Source organism: Papio anubis, unplaced genomic scaffold (assembly GCF_008728515.1).
Source record: "Papio anubis isolate 15944 unplaced genomic scaffold, Panubis1.0 scaffold606, whole genome shotgun sequence".
Lineage (NCBI taxonomy): Eukaryota > Metazoa > Chordata > Mammalia > Primates > Cercopithecidae > Papio > Papio anubis.
The window spans coordinates 26,178-46,706 of NW_022166281.1; the positions used below are offsets into that span (position 1 = coordinate 26,178).

General features: G+C 45.4%; 1 protein-coding gene across 1 annotated transcript in view; it reads right to left on the reverse strand.

Annotated features, from left to right (window-relative positions):
- Positions 1-20,354, reverse strand: part of LOC116273367 (gamma-2-syntrophin-like) — a 39,124-nt gene extending 18,770 nt beyond the window's left edge. Inside the window, exon 1 of the mRNA XM_031662397.1 lies at positions 19,888-20,354. Coding sequence (XP_031518257.1) covers positions 19,888-19,998 — 111 coding nt within the window. The 5' untranslated portion in view covers positions 19,999-20,354. The remainder of the gene's footprint in view (positions 1-19,887) is intronic.
- Between the last annotated feature and the right edge of the window lie 175 nt (positions 20,355-20,529).

Consider the following 20,529-nt stretch of genomic DNA (forward strand, 5'->3'; position numbering starts at 1 on the left):
GCTAATTTGCTCTTCCCAGGATGGGAGTGTTAACTGAAGGATTAGATTAGCCCTGAAATAAATGATGGAGCAGAAATAGAAACATTACCACCAGCGCTCTTAGTTCCCATCTAATTAAATTAAGCCATAACGGCTTTTGGAGAAATAAACTGCCAGCTGCAGCCCGCTCCCTACTCCAGCATCTTTCCGGGGGAGATTCACAGGAGCTCACAGGCACCAAGAGCAAAACTCAGCATCATTCTTCACGACGGCAGGTCGGTGGCTCACTGCAGAGGCTTTCAAATATGTACCGTGAGGTCCTCCGTTTAAAGCTGTCAAACAAAATTCCCAGCCAGAGCGCAGCGCCAATGTTCTAGCCCTGTTTCTCTCAGCAGCTCTGTTTTATATTCCGATGGGTAAAGAAGACAGAGGGCTCTTTAACTGTGTATTCCCCTAATACTTATCCATGCCCAAGACTCGCTTTAATTCAGGAAACGCCACCTCCACAGTCGCTGAGCTTCTGCAGGAACAGGATACGAATGACCGGGCACGCCTGCTGTGTGATGGTCCTGACGACGCCCCATGCGAGAGGGAGGTCCACAGAGAACTGTGGAAGACACAGAGAAGCCAGGGCCACACACAGGCTGTGGCGAGGGGAGGGCATCCAGGCTGGGGCACAGGGTGTGGGACAGAAAGCCCCGGAGACAGACAGGGTGAACGGTGTCCTGGGCACAGTCGGTCCTCAGACAAGCCTGGCAGGTCTGGGAAGGAGGGTCGGTGGGCCCTGTCCAGGCAGCTCTGGATGCCCTGCAGGTGCACAGCAGCTCTGAAGACTAATTTGTAACTGGACAGTGGACAAGAGACACCTTACAGCCGAGGGACTGTCAATGCCGGTGAGCGCAACGGCCACGGGGCTGAGGAGCCTCCATGTTGGCCAAAGGGAGGCAAAGGGGTGGGCACCCTGGCCCCAAGCAGCCCCATCAGCAGGGGTCTGGGTGTGCACAGGCCCAGCAGGGTCAGGCCCAGAAGATTGGTGAGCGGAGACTTTGGAGCGTGACCACCAGCCCGGTGCAGGGGTGCGGCTGAGGAGTTAGGGTGTGGGCGGCAGCAGTGAGCAGGAGACCACCGACCACCCGCCTTTCCCGGAAGGAGCAGGCCACGGTGGCTTTGTCCGTGGCTGCAGCCAGGCTCTGCGAGCCCTGGAGAAGGGATTTTCCTTCTGGGTGTGGGCGGTGCCTGGAAGACTGAAAATCCAGAGACTGGGATCCTCTGAGTTTAGCTACCGACCTTCCGTGGCCACTTCTGTCTTGATATCTGTATTTTGTGCCTTTTGACTATTTTTAACCTTAATTTAGAAAACAGATGTGCAGGATCTCTGTAGTAAACGGCATCTGTGTGAGCAAAGGGAGCTCATCTGTCTTTCACAGGCCGACGTGTTGGGACCATCAGGAAATGCCGGCGCTCTACTTTGAAGTGGTCGATTGTATCAGTCATGAAAGAAAGTCACGAGGCAGGGACTGAACCTGGCCTTGGAGAGCACCCAGCTCACTGACGCGGGGGCGGGGGAGTTCCTGGAGGGACGCGCTAGTGGGGGAGGCAGCGTTATTGTGAGTGATGCTTGGCAGGACTTTACAGGTACAGCCTCTGGATTCCTGTTTGGTGGAATTTTGGGGATTATGATTAAAAAGCATCCAGCACAGATGCCATTCAGCCCAGCTTGAAGCTGGGCCTTCTAAATGTGTTGGGTGCATTTCTGACTTCCAAAGCATGCAGTCACATTTCTTTGATCAACAATGTTTTCAGCTGAAAGAGTTTAGGTACGTGTATGAATAATAAATGCAAAATAAATTCCAAAAGGAAGACATTAACTTCATCTAAATGGCTCACAAGACAATGGTAGATATAGAGTTTATATTGTGCTCCTAGTATCGAATGAAAATGGGCTTTTTTATTTGGAGTAACTTGGCGGTGCACGTAAACTACTCCCCAACTAGTGCCATTCGCTTCACTGCAGAAGAGAATCCCACACTCATTCCAGGTGTCTGGAAAAAGAGCCACGGGACGGACATTGTTACAGTCATACCAAAGCCAATAAGTGAGGCGGGCACACGTTTAAAAACACATCCATATGATATTAGTATTTATTCTGGTTTTGATAATGCAAGACTGACAGCTCCAGGCAGGCTGTAAGGCCGGATGTCTACGTGCAAGCCAGATTCCCAGAGTCAGGAGATTTTCCTATAGAAACAATGCTAGAATGGCAGCAAGGTCACAAGGCTCAGCCGTGAGCCCATCCACCTCTTCACAGGCTTGATGAGACACGGATGGGGGTGCAGTGGCAACTTTACCTCGCTACGTGTCCACAGGCACAGCAGCAGAGCGTAACTCTACCTCTCTACGCATCCATGTACACAGCAGCAGAGCGTAACTCTACCTCGCTACGTGCCCATAGGCACAGCAGCAGAGCATAACTTTACCTCTCTACGCGTCCATGTGCACAGCAGCAGGGTATAACTTCACTTGTGAATATCTGAGTTTGAATATGCAAACTAGTAGTTATCAGATTTGACAAACTTTATACAAAGTTTCTATAATTACACAACACACTTAATAAAAGCAAAGCACTAGCAGTAGAAAAATTGGCATCAGTTAGATACTTTCAGAAAGTTTGTAAATGAATGCATGGAATAACTTTAATATGAGGTCACTTGTGAATTTATTGAAATTCGTAATTTGCTTCAGTGGTTAAGAATACACTACAGAGAGGATTTAAGCAAATGAATAACAATTTTAAGGAAAAGCTGAATTTTAACATAGATGTGGGTGAGGCTCCAGAATGGTGAGGAGTCCCAGGAGCCTCTGACCTTGGTGCTTCTCCTGAGAGGGGCTGGAGAAGCTCAAGAGGAATCAAGGTCCCACCAAGGCCAGTCCCTTTCCAGACCATTTGTGCAACTGCTGTGTATTTAAGGAAAACAAAACATTTAAGAGTCATTGACAGAAGCCACACAATTATATTGGCAGTTTTAACTTAAAATAAAGCTGGCTGCCAAACCAGCTCTGAAAGTGATGAGGTAAATTAGAACTGCAATAAGGTTCATGTACATAATGAAGATAATCTAAAACTTAATTGAGTAATTAAACTGGAGGTTCTGGTAACAAATAATTATCTTTTAATGACCCCATAAATCTATTCTAATCCAATGTTATTCAGTATTTCACCTGACTTTCTCTTAGGTTCTCTTGATTTATTTTTTTCAGGAGAAACAAAAATACATTTGTAGTATTATTGTATATCATATTTCAAAATCTCATTAACAATAGTGGTTTGTTAAATAATTCAAGAAAGATTTTTTGAAAATTTATCTAGAAAATTAATTTAAGCATGTAAGAAAATTATATTTTGCATATTTCCATGTGAAGTGCTTTATAAACCTCAATTAATTAAATTTTATAATATTATGCAAAGACAAAATAATCTTGTTAGAAATAAGTACATGAATTCTTAGGAAGGTTCAGTGACTTATTCAAAACTATCTTCCCAGCCACTTATGAATTTAAAAAAGGCAGCACGTGCATCTGTCTGTCTCATATACAATGAATCTAGCCATGGTGCTCAGAAAAGGTTTTGCATCACTGCTGGATGTTATCTGCAATGCCCAGAAATAGCGGCCCTGGAACCCTGTACTCCAGCTGCCAGTGCAGTGAGAGGGTCGCCCTGGGCTAGGTGGACGCCTGACTGACCGCTGGAGAAAAGCACCTACCCGACCAGCTTCCCATCTGAAAACATCGCAAAAAGCACGCAGCACATCAGAGATGCTGTGCAGACACAGTGAAAGAAAACCTTTCTGGTTACAAAAAACAGCACAAACCACATGAGAAATGATATAAGCAAAAGGCTTCAGAAGGACCAAACAGCCCACACACGAACACACGAAAGCTTAATTCCTGTACAGGAGCCCCTGCTCCTCCAGGAAGGTTACATTCCAAGACCCTTAAGGAATGGCTGAAAGCATGGCGGTAAGGAACCCTATCTGTGCTGTATACTGTGTTTCCTCCTACATACATACATACATACCTGCAACAAAGTCTAACTTTGAATTAGGTGCAGTAAGAGATTAGTAACAAAAACTAACAATAAAGCAATTATTACTGTATACCAGCATCTCTACTCTTGCACCTCAGTCACCCTTATGTGACATGACTACATCCAATAAGAGTGACCTGAATACAAGCACTGCGACGCTGTAAGAGTCGATCTGATCACCGAGATGGACGCTAAGTGACTAATGGGTGGTGTTCAGCCTGGATGCACTGACAGAGGGGTGATCCGCGCACGGACAGAGGGGTGATTTGAGCACTGGGGGGATGCAGCAGGGTGGCACGAGATTCATTACAGTACTCAGAAGATGTGCAATTTAAAACTTAGGAATTATTCATTTATGGAACTTTTCATTTAATGTCTTTGGACCACATTTGACCACGGGTCACTGAAACCTCAGAAAGCAAAACGGAATCGAAGGGAGACTACTGTATGTCACACTTACATAAAGGGGCTGACATCTTCACTTGGGTTTTCTTTGCTCTTGGTTTTGAAAGAAGAGAAAGAAGCATTAGTATTTGTTTTCTTGGCTACCACTGCACTAGAAATGGCCATGAAGTTTGGAGGGAGGCCTACTACAGGAAGCAGCAAGAAAAACAGAATTAATGCTTGTAGGACGAGTAAGGAATCTAAAACTGAACCTAGCAGATGGCCAGGTAACAACATACCTCACCAGCACCTGGTGCCCTCCATAAACAGCAACACTGTACAGTAACTGACATGGTCAGGTAACAACATACCTCATTAGTACTCCTTACCCTCCATAAACAGCAACCTGGTACAATAACTGACATGGTCAGATAACAACATATGTCACTAGTGCCTCGGACCATCCATGAACAGCAACGCAGTGCAGTAACTGACATGGTCAGGTAACAACATACCTCACTAGCACCTGGTGCCCTCTGTAAACAACAATACATTGCATTAACTGACATGGCTGCTTACTTAGCCGAGTTGCCCCAAAATGAGGTCACTTGTGCACTGTGATTAAGCAGGTGAAGTGCATATGATATTGTGAAACTTACCAAAAAGTCGTTCCAGATTTGCTTGGAACTGAAAGAGATGTCCCAGTTATCTGAAAATTTTGCAGATTGACTGATGACATTTGATAAATGAAATAATCGCCATCTTGGTAATGTGGTGAAGTTAACACTCAGCACGAAGTATCGGAGAGAATGTTACTCATTGGAAAACCAGAGAAGCATGATCTTCCCCTCCTTTCCAGTGGGGATGGAAACCCCACTGACATGGAGACCCCGGAGCGGTGCCGGACACTTCCGGCGGGATCTCCGTGGAGCTTGTGTGAGGCCGTGCCCCTGCCGCCCTCTGAGAAGCCACCGGGCTGCCTTCCCTCCCCCCTGCATCGCCCTACACAAAAACCTCTTGGAGGTGCCTGGTCAGCGTGTCCCCAGCTGCCTCTTCCCTGGCGTCACGTGGAAAAGCCTGACTCCCTGCTATGGCTTGGATGTGGTTTGTCCCAACCAAAACTCATGCTGAAATTCACAGGCTGACTTCAGAGATAGCCAGGTTTGGTTCTAGACCACTGCAATACAGCAAATGTCACAATAAAGCAAGTCCTACTAATTTTTCGGTTTCTGGGTGCATATAAAAGTTACGCTTATATTATACTGTAAAGTGTGCAAAGCGTTATGTCTACAAAGCAATACACAAACCTTAATTTAAACACACTTTATTGTTAAAATAACCTAGTGGTCATCTGAGCCTTCAGTGAGTCTTCCTTTTGTAGCGGAGAGAGGACCTTGCCTGGATGTTGGCTGCTGACTGATGCGGATGGTGGTTGCTGAAGGTTGGAGTGGCTGTGGCAATTTCTTAAAATAAGACAACAATGAAGTTTGCCTCATCGATTTACTCTTCTTTTCGTGAAAGGTTTCTCTGTAGCATGTGATGCTGTTTGATAGAATTTTACCCATGGTAGAAATTCTTTCAAAATTGAAGCCAATTCTCTCAAACCTTGCTGCTACTTTAGCAGCTAAGTTTATGGAATATTCTAAATGTTTTGTTGTCATTTCAGCAATATTAATATCATCTTTACCAGGAGTAGATTCCATCTCAAGAAACCATTTTCTTTGCTTATCCGTGAGAGTAATGCCTCATCTCTCCTAAGTTTATCCTGAGATTGCAGCAATTCAGTCATCTTCAGGCTTCACTTTTATTCTTGTCCTCTTGCTATTTCTATCGCATTTGCAGTGACTTCCTCCACTGAAGTCTTGAATCCCTCGGTCATCCATGACGTTTGGAATCAACTTCTTCCAAACTCCTGCTAATGTTGATACACTGACGTCCTCTGAAGAGTCACAAGTGTTTCTAATGAAATCTAGGGTGGCGAATCTTTTCCAGAAGGTTTTCAATTTACTTGTTCATCAGAGGGTTCACTATCCATGGCAGCTATAACCTTATGAGATATATTTCTTAAACAATAAAACTTGAAAGTCAAAATTACTCTTTGACTTGTAACCTGTAGAGTAGATGTTGTGTTATCAGGCATGAAAACAACATTAATCTTGGATATCTCCACAAGAGCTCCTGAGTGACCAACTGCATTGTCAAGGAGTAGCAATACTTTGAAAGGAATCTTTTATTCTGAGCAGTAGGTCTCAACAGTGGGCTTAAAATATTTACTAAACCATGCTGTCAACAAATGTGCTGCCATCCAGGCTTCATGGTTTTGTTTCTAGAGCACAGGCAGAGTAGATTTAGCATCATTCTTTAGGGCCCTAGGCTTTCTGGAATGGTGAATGAACCTTGGCTTCAACTTAAAGTCTCCATATCCATTGGCCCCTAGTAAGAGAGTCAGCCAGTCAGCCTGTCCTTTGGTGCTTTGAAGTCAGGCAATGATGTTTGTCCAGCTCTGAAAGTCCCGGATGGCATCTTCTTCCAATAGAATGCTGTTTCATCTACATGGAAAATCTATTGTTCAGTGTCGCCTCCTTCATCAGTGTTGTCAGCTGGATCTTCTGGAGAACTTGCTGCAGCTTCTTCGTCAGCACTTTCTGCTTCACTTTGCACTTTCATGTTCTGGAGACAGATTCTTTCCTTAAACTTCATGAACCCACCTCTGCTAACTTCCAATTTTTCTTCTGCAGCTTCCTCCCTTCTCTAAGCCTTCACAGGATTGAAGAGAGCTAGGGTCTTGTTCTGGATTAGGCTTTGGCTTAAAGGAGTATTGTGGCTGGTTTGTTGTTGTTCAGCACGTTGATCTTGTTCAGAACTTTCCTCACAGCAGCAGTATGGCTGTTTTGCTTTCTTATTATTCATGAGTTCACTGGAGTTGCACTTTTAATTTCCTTCAAGAGCTTTTCCTTCACATTCACAATCTGGCTGTTTGGCACAAGAAGGTTTTGACCTGTCCTGGCTTTTGGCATGCGTTCCTCACAAAGCTTAATCTTTTGACATGCGTTCCTCACAAAGCTTAATCATTTCTAGCTTTTGATTTAAAGTGAGAGACATGTGGCTCTTCCTTTCACTTGAATACTTCCAGGCCATTCCAGGGCTGTTAAGTGGCCTAATTTCAATATTGTTGTGCCTCGTGGAATGAGGAGGCCCAAGGAGAAGAAGAGAGATGGGGAAACGACTGGTCAGTGGAGCAATCAGAACACACATAGCAGTGATTGATTAAGTTTGTCATGTTATATGAGCAAGATTGGTGGTGCCTGAAACCAATTACAACAGTAACAACAAAAACTGATCACAGATCACAGTGACAGATGTAGTAATAAGGAAAACACTGGAAATACTGCAAGAATTCCCACAATGTGACAGAGACATGGAGACATAACAGAGCACGTGCTCCTGGAAAAATGGCAGTGATAGATTTGCCTACTACAGGGTTGCTTTAAATCTTCATTTAAAAATAAATAATAAAAAGAGTATCTGCAGAGCTTAACAAAGCAAAGCACAATAAACCAAGTGGAGTTTGTAGTTGCCAGGGTAAGGATGTTGGGAGGTGGAGCCTTTCACAGGTGGGGACTAATGCTGGGCGTTCGGATCACGATGGCTCTGCCCTGGTGGGTGGTTTGATGCCATTCTCCAGGTGGTGAGAGAGTTCTCCCTCTCAGGAGACTGGATGAGTTTTTTCAGGAGTGAATTAGTTTTTACAAGGATAGGCTGTCGTAAAGCCAGGACACACTTCCTATTTGGCCCCTTTGCACATGTCGGCTTCCTTTTTGATCTACTGCATGTTAAGACTCAGCAGAAAAGCCCTGGTCAGAAGCCAGTGCCTTGCCCTTGAACTTCCCAGCCTGCAGAACTATGAGCAAAATAAGCCCTTTTTCCTTTATAAATTACCTAGCCTCAGCTATTCTGTTACAGCAACACTAATTAAATTAAGACTCTCCCACTGAGCCTTTGTGCAGGGGTCCACCAGCCAGGCGGATCCCCCTTCCATCTACCTTGGCACACACAGCAGTGACAAATGTGAATGTGCAATGGTCATGCTCCTAGATCAAAATCCAGGCAGAATCATCCTGATCGAGGGCAGAATGGTGAGTTCTCAGAACAAAATCCAGGCAGAATCATCTGGATCGAGGGCAGAATGGTGAGTTCTCAGAACAAAATCCAGGCAGAATCATCCTGATCGAGGGCAGAATGATGAGTCCTTAGAACAAAATCCAGGCAGAATCATCCGATCGAGGGCAGAATGGTGAGTCCTTAGATGTGACACCAAAAACACAATCCATAAAAGAAAAACTCAATGAAGCGGACCTCATTAAAATGAAACTATTGCTCTGGAAATTAGACAGAATGTACTCTTGTTGCTTTGGAAGTCTTCCACATCATTGCCTGTGCCAGTAGCTCATTCTTTCTGTTGATTAATTCCATTCCTTTATATAGATACACACGTTTTTGATTGATTCCTACGTCAGTGACCATTTGGGTTGTTTTTAATTATTGGTGTTTACAAATGAAGCTGTTATGAGCATTTTTGCTACACCAGGGTAACAAGAAACTTCCTGGATCTTATGGTGAGTTTGTCTTTACATTTAAGACACTGTCAAGTTGGGTGTGTCATTTTCCACAGCTGCCAACAGTGAATGAGACTTCCAGTTCTTTCCCTTCTCCACCAACAGTTGGCATCATCAGTCTTTTAAAATTTACTCATTCTAGTATGTGTGCTGTGAGATTTCACTGTTTTAATTTGCACTTCCCTACATGCTAATGATTTTGAGCATATTTTAACATACCTATTTCCCATCTAGAAATCTTTTTTGAAGTGTTTATTCAGCCTTTTCCCAAATTTCTTATTTTCTTGTCATTGAGCTTTGAGATCTTTTTATACATTATAGATAGAAGTCCTTTATCAGTTACATGCCTTGCAAATATTTTCTCCCAGTTTTCATATCTTCTCTTCGTTATCTTAGCAGTGTTTTTCAAATAATAGATGCTTTTAATTTCAAGTCTAAATTATCAATTTTCTTTCATGATTTGTGCTTCTGGTTTTGTATCTGAGAAATATTTGCATAACTGGAGGTCACACAGACTTTACTCTGTTTACTCTTCTAAAAGTTTCATAGTTTTGCACTTAGTTCTATATTCATTGAGTTTATACTTTATATATAATATTTATGTATATAATAAATCAAAGTTTTTTTTGTATATGGGCATCCAATTATTCCAGCACAATTTGTTCAGAAGCCTTTCCCTTCTCCACTGAGTTACCTTTGCACGTCTGCCATACACAGAAGCTGTTTTTGGCTGTGCTTGTCTTTAAGGTACAGTAGGGTGGTAAAGGCATCAATGAATCACAGAGCCATCTTGATTTGCTTAAAATTCTGTTGCACATCACACCAAGCAGCAACTAATGCCAGAATATTAACCTGTGTGTGAACAAGAACAGTCTCCGGAGAATCTTTATACACAAAAAGGAGAAATTATGAGAAAAATTTCCAAAATTTGGAAACAGGCAGAAGAGAAGATTGGTGTTCAGTGAGAGCAGCTCAGACCCTGAGTTTCTGTTGACTGGGTAAGTTTCAGCTCAACAGAGGCAAACACCAACTGGTAGTTAATGCTTGTAGTTTCTAACTGGTGGTATAAACTCAGAGACGCCAGTTTACGAGCCTGCTGGATTTTAAGGAGTGAGTTTTCTACCTAAGCCAGCGATCATACACTAATAGATCTTCATTCAGTTGCACATGGACAGTGAGTTTCTCACATGCTCTTTGGACTCCTTAAACGCCCCACTGCTTTCTTCATTAATAAAGAAGCAAAATAAAAACTTTGAGCACGTGTTCATTTTGCATTTTCCTGAGAGCTATGACGTCATCTTTTGAAGTTCTTTTTAAAATCTAGAGTCGTAGCTATTCCAGGTTAAGAAATTGGTGAAACCAGCAGCTAGAAGGCACGTTCATCGGTCTGTTCTGAGGGTGTTCTGTGGACGGTAGGTGGGATTGCTGCGTGTTGCTGCTTAATCTGGTCAAATTGAGTTCAGCGCGTGTCCTGGCCAAATAACTAGCTCCATTATCCCAGCTTTAGTGGCTACATTTCTGAACCTCAGTTTACCTAAAAATTATGACTAAAATATCAAAATTCCCTACAGTACCATGTAGCATGTATTGATGGGACATAAAAAAGAAAAGAAAGAAAAAAATGGAAAACTTAGAATGAAAATACTTATGTCCAAGACCCATCACCACACTTGGGGGCTGCGTGGCCCAGGGCACAAGACCCAGTCCTGGCGTCTTCCTGTGGACCTCAGGCCCAGCCCACAGGACCCGAGCCCCAGCTCGGGTAACAGGGATGCTGCTCAGGAACCAGGCTCCTGCCACCCCGACATTGTGAACACACGCGAAGACGGTTTGCTAACTGTAGCAGAACACACTCATATGTGTTACTACCATGTAACTTAAGACATTTTGTGAAGTTAAAATGCTTAAACATGAAGGTCGCACCCTTGATGTAATATCTGGTATGATAACAGTTTACAACCTTGTAAGTTTCCTCAGTCCATTCAGAATATCTGCCACAGACCACTACGTTTACATCTTTCTTTCTTTCTTTTGTATTCTTTCTTCATTACAATGGATAAGGCTTAGAAAGTACCTCAATAATTAATTTGCATCTTTGAAAAATGAAAATGCATATTATTCAAATGATCTGAATCCATTCAGGGAGGCAATGAGGCAAAAACTGGATGAGATTCGGGCAACAGAAAAGACCTGGGTTAAAGAGACCCCATCTCAGTCCCAACACCAACATTCCCAAGTATCCATACAGATCCGCTGTCCCAGGCCTGGCAAGCAGGTGGACGTGGGAAAGGAAAGACAGCTGCAGGGGAGGGCAGTGTAGTAGAAATCTCATCACCCAGATTGATCCCAAAGACTCAGGCAAGGATGCAACACCTGGGAACCACGGCAGGCCTCAGACACAAAATCCCAGCCGCTGCCTGGTTAAACCACTGTGGGACCCTCCTGCGTGTGCCTGACATTTTATGACAATGCCAAGAGGCACTGAGAGAGCATCTTTCCTAATTTTTTGTTTCTTGTCAGGAAATCCTTGCTCATAATAAAGTCACAGAAGCAGCAGGCCAACTTCTAAGACCGGTGTAGGTCACCTGCCTAATGAAGGCCTTCCTTATTTTATCATTATTAAATTACAAGGCTGGTGGGGACAGCAGAGTTTAAGGCAGGTGGTGCAGTAAATGGAAAACCAAAGGGCAGTTAGGAAGGCAGATGGTGAGGAAATGCAGGCTCCCGTCCCGGCACTGCGTCCAAGCGGCTGTGTGGTCTTGGGAAGTCCCGTTCACCTCTCTGGGTTTCAGGGTGGATGAACCAGGCTCCCGGTTTCCATGTTTGCCATCAGTCCATGGAGAAGCAGGAGGGAGCCCATCCACCCAGACAGTGGGGAATAAAGCCACACACAGGCCAAGGCCCTGCGGCCGGTGCTGTGCCCGTGTCTGGTGAAGACGGCCCCATGCACACGTGCTGACGGGTTCGTTATGAAGAGGCTCTCTGTGGGGCTCACGTTACAGAAACAGGTGAAACACGGAGCTTGTGTGAAGAAACCAATACCTGAAGCGGGAAGATGGACACAAAGCTGGGTGTGCTCAGAGGAGCGGGTTTCGTGCAGGGCGGGCGGTCCTGGGCCAGCAGGAGCCAGCCGGGCACCGGGCACAGGGAGGGGGTCAGTGGTATGGACGGCCGGACTGAGGCCAGCAGTGCACACAGGGGAGCCAGGGGTGGCGAGGCTGGGAGGGGACCCACTGCTGGACCCAGTGCCCATCCCACTGGTTTATCAGAAGCAACACTTTTTAATACACACTGAGTGTGTGCTGTGTTTAATTTTCCTTCCAACTTGGAAGCCCATTATTTCTATTCCTCAGGTTGAATTCTGAAGTGCTTCATCTAAGGAAAGCGCTGATTCCATGAACAAAGATGGTAAATGTTGCCACCAAATTCAGCTTTCTCCTTTGCGAGACAGTTTCATGAGATCACGTTTCTGAAGCTTCCCTAGGTCTGTGTGTGCTACACGGATGCGCACTGTCACCAGCACTGCGCAGCGGCTCTCCTGTTAGCGGGGTCAGTCGGGCACAGTGCTCCGTGGATTTTCCTCTGCAGAGTCCTGACCAGCACGCCCCTGCCTGTCCGCCTCGGGGGACGGGACCTCACGGCTGCACACCAGGCCATCCTCCTTCCACACAGCTCCTGTGGTTGGAGCTTCTCTCTAATGGGTCCGTCTTTCCCTCCTGCTCCATTTCTGGACTTAGGTTTGCTCTCTGGTCTCTAGAGCGACACAGAGGTGCCTCTTGCAAGGAAGGAACAGGTTAAGGCAGGAGCTGCTGCCCTGGAACTCCCCTCCTTTCTCTCATACTGACATGGGGGTGTCTCTTCTGCTTCCTGGGCTGAGATAATCTGAGGCTTGAGAACAGCCTGGCTTCAAGACAGACTTAAACTAAATCTTTACAAACGTGCCTATTTTCCTGATGGGGACATTTCTATCCAAGAGGAACTCTGGTACCATTAACAAAGAAAAATAGGGTGTTTGAGGGAAGCAGAGACTGGGGTCAGTCTCTCACTGGTCCGTCAGATGGCCCCTGCATGTCACCCCGTGTGGATTGTCCCCCAGATGGCCCCTGCATGTCACCCCATGTGGATTATCTATCAGACGGTCCCTGCATGTCACCCCATGCGGACTGTCCATCAGATGGCCCCTGTATGTCACCCCACGTGGACTGCCCATCAGACAGCCCCTGTATGTCACCCCATGAGGACTGTCCATCAGACAGCCCCTGCATGTCACCCCATGCGGACTGTCCATCAGACGGCCCCTGCATGTCACCCCGTGCGGACTGTCCATCAGATGGCCCCTGCATGTCACCCCGTGTGGACTGTCCCCCAGATGGCCCCTGCATGTCAAAGGAAAAATGCCCAACCGTCTCCTGACACGGTCGCCCAGGAAAACCTTTCTGAATTACTCACGTGTGGGTGACGGCCAGGGATGAAGAATCCCTACGCCAGTGCTGAGGGTCAGCAGTTCTTCCACATGCTACTGTGCTGGGGGAGGGAAGGTGAACCTTCACAGACAACGGTTGCCCTCCCTGTACATGATGCTGGCTACAGAGATTTATCCCATTTCTATTTTATGTGGGACCAGTGAAAATGGCCCTATAGGCACTTTACCATCAGGATGGTGATGCCTCTGAGTGTACTATAAACCAACCCTAATCCACAGTAATAATCAGGAGACATGATGGAGGTGGGTGGAAGTAGACAGGTGCTTGGTTTCTTTCCTAGTTAATTCCCTTTGAATCCGGTTATGTCATCAAATCGGCACTTAAAAGCATGAAAGGGCCTTCCTGATGAGACATGGACAATGGTTTAAAAAGACTGACTGCCTTGCTGAGCCTCCAGCCTCATTCTCAGCCTCATTTCTTCCCCACTTAGAATTAACGTCTCTAATGGTCTGTGGAATTCGTTTACCTCTGGACACTCAGTAATCAAAAAGAAACACGTACTAGGCCTGAGTCCTTTCTTATCCTCTCAGAAAATAAGGCACGGAGGAAAACTTATCTAGCCGTGAGAAGGTTCTGAGGCTGTGATGCTTTGTCCAGCCATGAGTCCTTGGGAAGGTTCTACACTGCTTTAAAGCAGGGCTCTGAAGCCTGGCTACACACCGGCATCCACAGGCCTTAGGCTGATGCCTGAGCCAGCCAGCATGCCTGGGAGTGGGTTCCCCTGATTCAAACGTGCAGCCAGGCATGAGCACCGCTGTCAGACCAGCCTTTCCTGTCCGAGTCTCTGCCCTGTGCTGGTCCATATCCAACAGGGTCACTGAGCAGCGCATCTATGCATTTTCTTAATGAAACACTGAACGAACAAGAGAAACACCTGGGAGCTCTGTCGAAATTAAAACATAAAACTATATTTTAGCCATTGGATCCATGATGACACGTTTTACTAGTTTATGGGAACACAGCAAATCTCCATTTACTCAGGTCATCTTCTGCCTTCGGCAGTTTCCTGTAGACCCACTTTTGTTTCATGCACCGCAGAGGGCACTGTGTCTGGTTCTGCACCTGCTGCCTGGGATGTCCTTTCCACACCTGCTGCCTGGGGTGTCCTTTCCACACCTGCTGCCTGGGATGTCCTTTCCACACCTGTTTCCTGGGGTGTCCTTTCCACACCTGCTGCCTGGGATGTCCTTTCCACACCTGCTGCCTGGGGTGTCCTTTCCCTGTTTCCTGGGGTGTCCTTTCCACACCTGCTGCTGGGATCGCTTCCCACCTGCTGCCTGGGTCTCTTCCACACCTGCTGCCTGGGATGTCCTTTCTACTGAGGCAAAACACACCCAGGCAGTCTATGGCCTGCTTGGGAACTGGAGACTCCTGGCAACAGAGTGTGTGTGTAGGCAGCTACCACCTGACCTCTGCCTCCTCATCAGATGAGCAGAAGTATTAAGTTCTCTAGACAGAATCCTATTGTGAACTGCACTTGTGAGGCTTCTGGGTTGCACACTCCTTTGAGAAACCTAATGCCCTGAGGAATCCTCTCCTGTCTCCCATCCCTCCAGATGGGACCATCTAGCTGCAGGAAAACAAACTCAGGGACCTCACTGATTCTGCTTGCTGGGTTGTATATTGATATTTCGTACTAGATTGCAATGTAATAATAATAGAAGCCAAGTGCTGTCATCTTCTTGATGATTGAATCATCTCCGAGCCATCCCACTGGGCCCTGTCCATTGAAAAGCTGTAATCCACAAAATCCAGTCATGGTACCCATAAAGGTTGGGACCACTGATCATGTGAGAATGCTGACTTTGTTGCCAGTCCCCAGAGTGGGTGCTGGTTTGCGAAGCCAATCAGCCAATGGCGTTTCCTTGACAAAACCAATCAGCCAGTGAAAACCCGCCCGGCAATGACCAAATCAGCCAATGTTGTTCCCTTGACGAGGCAATCAGCCAAAGGCATTCCCTGATGAAGGCCAGCCAATGGCGTTCCCTTAATGAGGAACTGATATTAATGGCATTCCCTTGAGCAATCAATAGCTGTTCCCTTGGCGAGGCTGTCGGTAATGGGTCCCATGACGAGCCAATGGAAATGTGTGGCGTTCCCTTAGCCAGTACTTTAGTGGTAGGCTCACGACCCACAGTAGCTGTAGCCAGGCTGGCCAGGCCGTCCTCAGTGGGTTATGACGTGCCTGCACTCCCTGAACGCGGCCTGGCAGCTTTGTAGCTTCGCGACATCTATGGCGGGCGGAGCCATGAGCACAATCTAGGCATAAAAGCTCAGCAAGGTCGATGCTGGAAACCTTGTTATGAAAATAACAGCAACATTCAATTATTGTTTATGGTTGGGTGAGTCAAGAACTTCCTCTTACTTGTAGCCAAAGGCATCCTATCTGATAGATATTTTATACTTTGTGTTTTTGTGTTGCTATTAGGAAAGATATACATTTTTTGTTTTAAATTCTAACAGGACATTGCTGGTATAAACACAAATTTAGATAAATCGACATAAAATGTACAAAAGTCTTGTAAACTGCAGAACAACATGCATATGTGATGACTTTTGAATAAAAAGGAAAAAAATACTTGAATATGTGTGAAAACAGTTTGAAGATTATATAACATAATATCGGCATTTGTACCTCAGCTTGGGAGGCAGGGATGGGGAGGTTGGAACATGGAAGGGCTGTTATTCTCTTACACACGTGTGTGACACTGAATTCTGGAAAACTTGGAACAATATTTGTAATGTAGATACTATTTAAGAGAGTAACAATGTTGTTACGGCGGTCAAGGACATGCACCAAGCTACTGCCCTAATGATGGAGAACTTTTCTGTAAAATGTACTGACCTCACATAGGCACATTCAGAAACGACTGTGAAGAAATGTCATGAGTTTAGATCCAGAGCTCGTGAAGGGTGCAGGGCTTTCCTTTCAGAAATCCTTTTAGGGAAGGAATGAACACGCTGACCGATGCGGGAAAAGTGTTACAAATAGTAAAGAAAAATCAATGCTATCAACACTGTACATATGTAATTCTTCTGGGGATTTACAATTGAGAGCCGGGTTGGAATACAATCAAAGTCAGGAAATAGTAGAAAAAACTAGCAAAACAAGCGAAACAGAGACAGAAGGTGGAGAAAAGAAATCCATCAGTGCTATTGAATCAAGAAGAACACATTTACAGAGTCTGAAATATGCCAGGGACTGTTCTAGGCACCTTCACACTATTTCGTCTCTGTCACATGCGAGGCTGAATGTTTCAGCAGAAAGAACGCGACTCTCAAGATAGCAGTTCTTGAAATCTTGCATAGATTCTGCCATTGTGGTTTAGTCTCTAGGTGACTGTGAAAAAGTCACATAGCCCTTCTGAATTTTCATTTACCATTTGTAAAATAAAAGGGAAAAGAAAAGAACTGCATCTTAGACAAGTTAAAAAAGTTAAATGATGTACACGCAATGCATCCAGCCTAGTATAGAGTATTAGGCATTTGACTTAATTCATTCACAGATATTACTAAATGTAATATAATTTTCTAAGTACTCCACAATGAGTTATAATACTTAATTTACAGTTTATGTAATGGAGTTTGGGAGAACTATTCTCTCTAATTCACGAAGAGTGAGCGGGTCCATCTGACTAATTTCGAAATGCTCTGTGCTTCCTCTCCAGGACACCATGGGCAGATGTGATAGGAGTCAGGTCACTATGTGGGGTGGAGCCCAAGAAATGCCTGCAGGGGGAATTCCTAAAACAGGGGTCCTGAGTGAGGGGTAAACTGGGAATCCAATGCCCTCAGAGGTCCTGTATGACCTTGCCACCCTACACAAGGAAGCATCCCCCTCGGGTTTCTTTGGGGGCATCCACTTTGCTGAGCTGTGAAGATCCAGCAAGTCAGTCATGGGCAGCATGGCACGGCCCCAGCAGTTCTTCCCAACAATGGTCATCACGGCCCCCACAGCCCCCTCTACCCAGTCCTGCAGAAATGTGGATGGATGTCCATGCCCACTTACAGTCTCTGCAGGTGTGCCCGCTTGTTAACACCCTCATGGCCTCCATCCCCCACGAAAAGTCTTCATTATCTCAATCCTGGATGACTGAAAATGTTTCCTCTAAAATCCACCTGGGCACACTGCTGCCTGCTGAGTCCTAGCCCGAATCTTAGATTTTTCATTCTGCCAAATCGAGCATTAGCCTAATTTTTCAATGCTCCCCACTGGGAATGCCTTCTCTTCTCCACCTGTCCAAGATACCAATGATTTTTAAAAGACACTAACCACTTCCTCTAGGAAAGATGTCCTGACTATTAAAGTCCAACCCCAGCTCTGACCTCACCCCCACCCTATACCACACCTTTTTTTTTTTTGAGACAGGGTCTCACTCCATGGCCCAGGCTGGACTGCAGTGGTGCCATCATAGCTCACTGCAGCCTCGAACTCTTGGACTCAAGAGATCCTCCCCACTAAGCCTCCTGAGTAGCTGGAACTGCAGGCACGAGCTACCATGCCTGGCTAATATTTTATTATTATTTTTTGGAAAGACAGGGCTTCTAGGTTTCTTGGGCTTGGTTGCCCAGACTGGTCTCTAATTCTGAGGCTCAAGGGATCCTCTTGCCTTAGCCTCCTGAAGGGCTAGGATTACAGGCATGAACCACCGTGCCCAGCCTTCACCCCCTTTAGTGGAATAAGGACAGTACTGAACATAAGGAAGGACTATTCATAAAGAAGTTCTATTTTTTAGGAATCCTAAGCAAACTTTCACCTTCTAGAATGCTTCAGACATACATTTCACAACATCTAGGTACTAGATGAAATTACTAACCTTTCACCCTTCCTCCAACACTGTAATTCTATGATTGTTCTTATTCAGGATATCTTCTCCTGTAACCTGTCACCTTCCCATAGATGAGTCTGAATGGCTACCATGACTCTGCTCAGCCAGGTACAGGCCCTGGGGCACTAGAGGGCGTGGGGCAGTCCCTGCACACACATGCAAATGGAGAATTCTCTCTACTTCTCTGCTATTTACGTTGAAAGCAAAATGATTACTGCTATCATCTAAAGAAAACAAGCAGAAAGTTCACCTTGTCCCAGAAATGCTCTTTCACTTTGCCTTTTAATGACTTGAACCTTCAATACTGATGGTTTCTAAGTGGTTAAATGCCACTATATATTTGAGTAAGTCCCTGAGATGAGGGATCCTATGTTTAGTAATTTTCTTTCCAGTATATAATGTTCTATAATGGTTAATGAATTGGATGCTTCAAATATAAAGGTTATTTTAAGCATCAGGAATCAACCATAATTCCAATTTAGGATGCCCAATTTGAGGGGAAAATCACAGTGGCCTGGGATAAATGAGAATAAATGTTGGTATCGGTTTCTGTGAACATCTGGGTGTGACTTCATTCTGTGAACGAATAGATCTCAGTGTGCATTAGTACAGGGATGCTTTGTGCTCTGTGATGGCATGCCAAGGAGCCTTGATACATTTTGACACCCTGAATGAAAGATAAATAACACAGAATATTTTCACGTTCAAAGTATATATATATATATATGTGTGTATGTATATTTAAATGAAGTAGCCATCTTTAGTTACTAAGTTTACACTCAGCATTCTCCGCGCTCAGCCAGGCGGGAGCCCTGGACTTTGGCATGAAGTCAGAGCTCCTCTGTGATGCATTGCCTCATTTATCTCCTGTTCCTGTCACTCTTCATTCCTGCAGCGTGCATCCTCCCTGAAGGCTCACCCCACTATTTAGGATAATGAGGATCATAATGCATTCTTCCTGATCCCTTCACACGATATACATTCAAATTTGTGATTGATGTATTTGCTGTTGTCAGGAAGAGAAAAGCAATTCAGACACACAACCTATTTTATATGCACCTTTGGACCATTAAGTTTGAGAGGAAGAACCATTAAAGTGCCTTAAAATATTACAAACATCCAAGTAACGGCACGACATATTATACTCATTTGTAAGGTAGGTGTTGTCTCCTGGAGCACAGGCTAAAGTGTCATCACTCATCAGGAATTTGAGCACCATGTCAGTGAGTCCCTGCCTGGAAAGGAATGCACCACCTTTCCTCACATTCAGTGTAGACACACAGACACAAAATCCTCTCCTCCCCTTCCCTTTCACCTTCCACTACCGCTCATGTTATCCACGGAGCGCATGACTCCGTGTGAATGATCATTTCCACACAGTGGCTCAGGTGAAAAATTCTCACCTTCTGAAGATTCCTCTTTTCCCCCAATAAATTACTACGTATACCGCAATGCTATGTCTCAGACACCCGAGCAGGTGTAGGTGAGAAGAGTGTGAGTTGCTCACTTACCCCGGTTCTCTGAACTTCCATGAATGTGGCTCTTTGGAAGGACTTCTCCCACACGGCCAGCTCGCTGCCAAGCTCCACGTTGAAAACATGGCTCTTCCCGTGGCCGGCCATGACGCTGAAGCAATAGGGCCTCTGGTCCTCAAAGTCAAAATCTTGAAGACCCAGATACAAGTTTGCTTGCAACCAGCAGTCCTCTGTGAGCCAGAACTGAAAAACAGAGCATGGATTGGAAACGTGCGGCGCTGGAAGGTCATTCCCGGGCTGAGGGCCCTGGCGAGGGGAGAAGGCAGCGTCTGCGTGAGCTGGGAAACGGTCTCCTGGGTGCAGACAAGGAGGCAAATTTGGAGCAATGAGCCTCTCATGCACAGCTGGTCCACAGACAAGTATCTGTAAATAAATTATGTCAAACGCCTGATTCTCTGTAAGTGCCTTTCCCTTAAAATACTGGTCACCACACACTTCCCTGTTTTACTGTGAAGAGAACGATGAGGCTGGGTGTGGCGGCTCACGCCTGTAATCCCAGCACTTTGGGAGACTGAGGTGGGTGGATTGCTTGAGCCCAGGAGTCTGAGACCAGCCTGGGCAACATGGCAAGACCTTGTCTTTACAAAAATAAATGAATCAATAAAATACAACAGATTA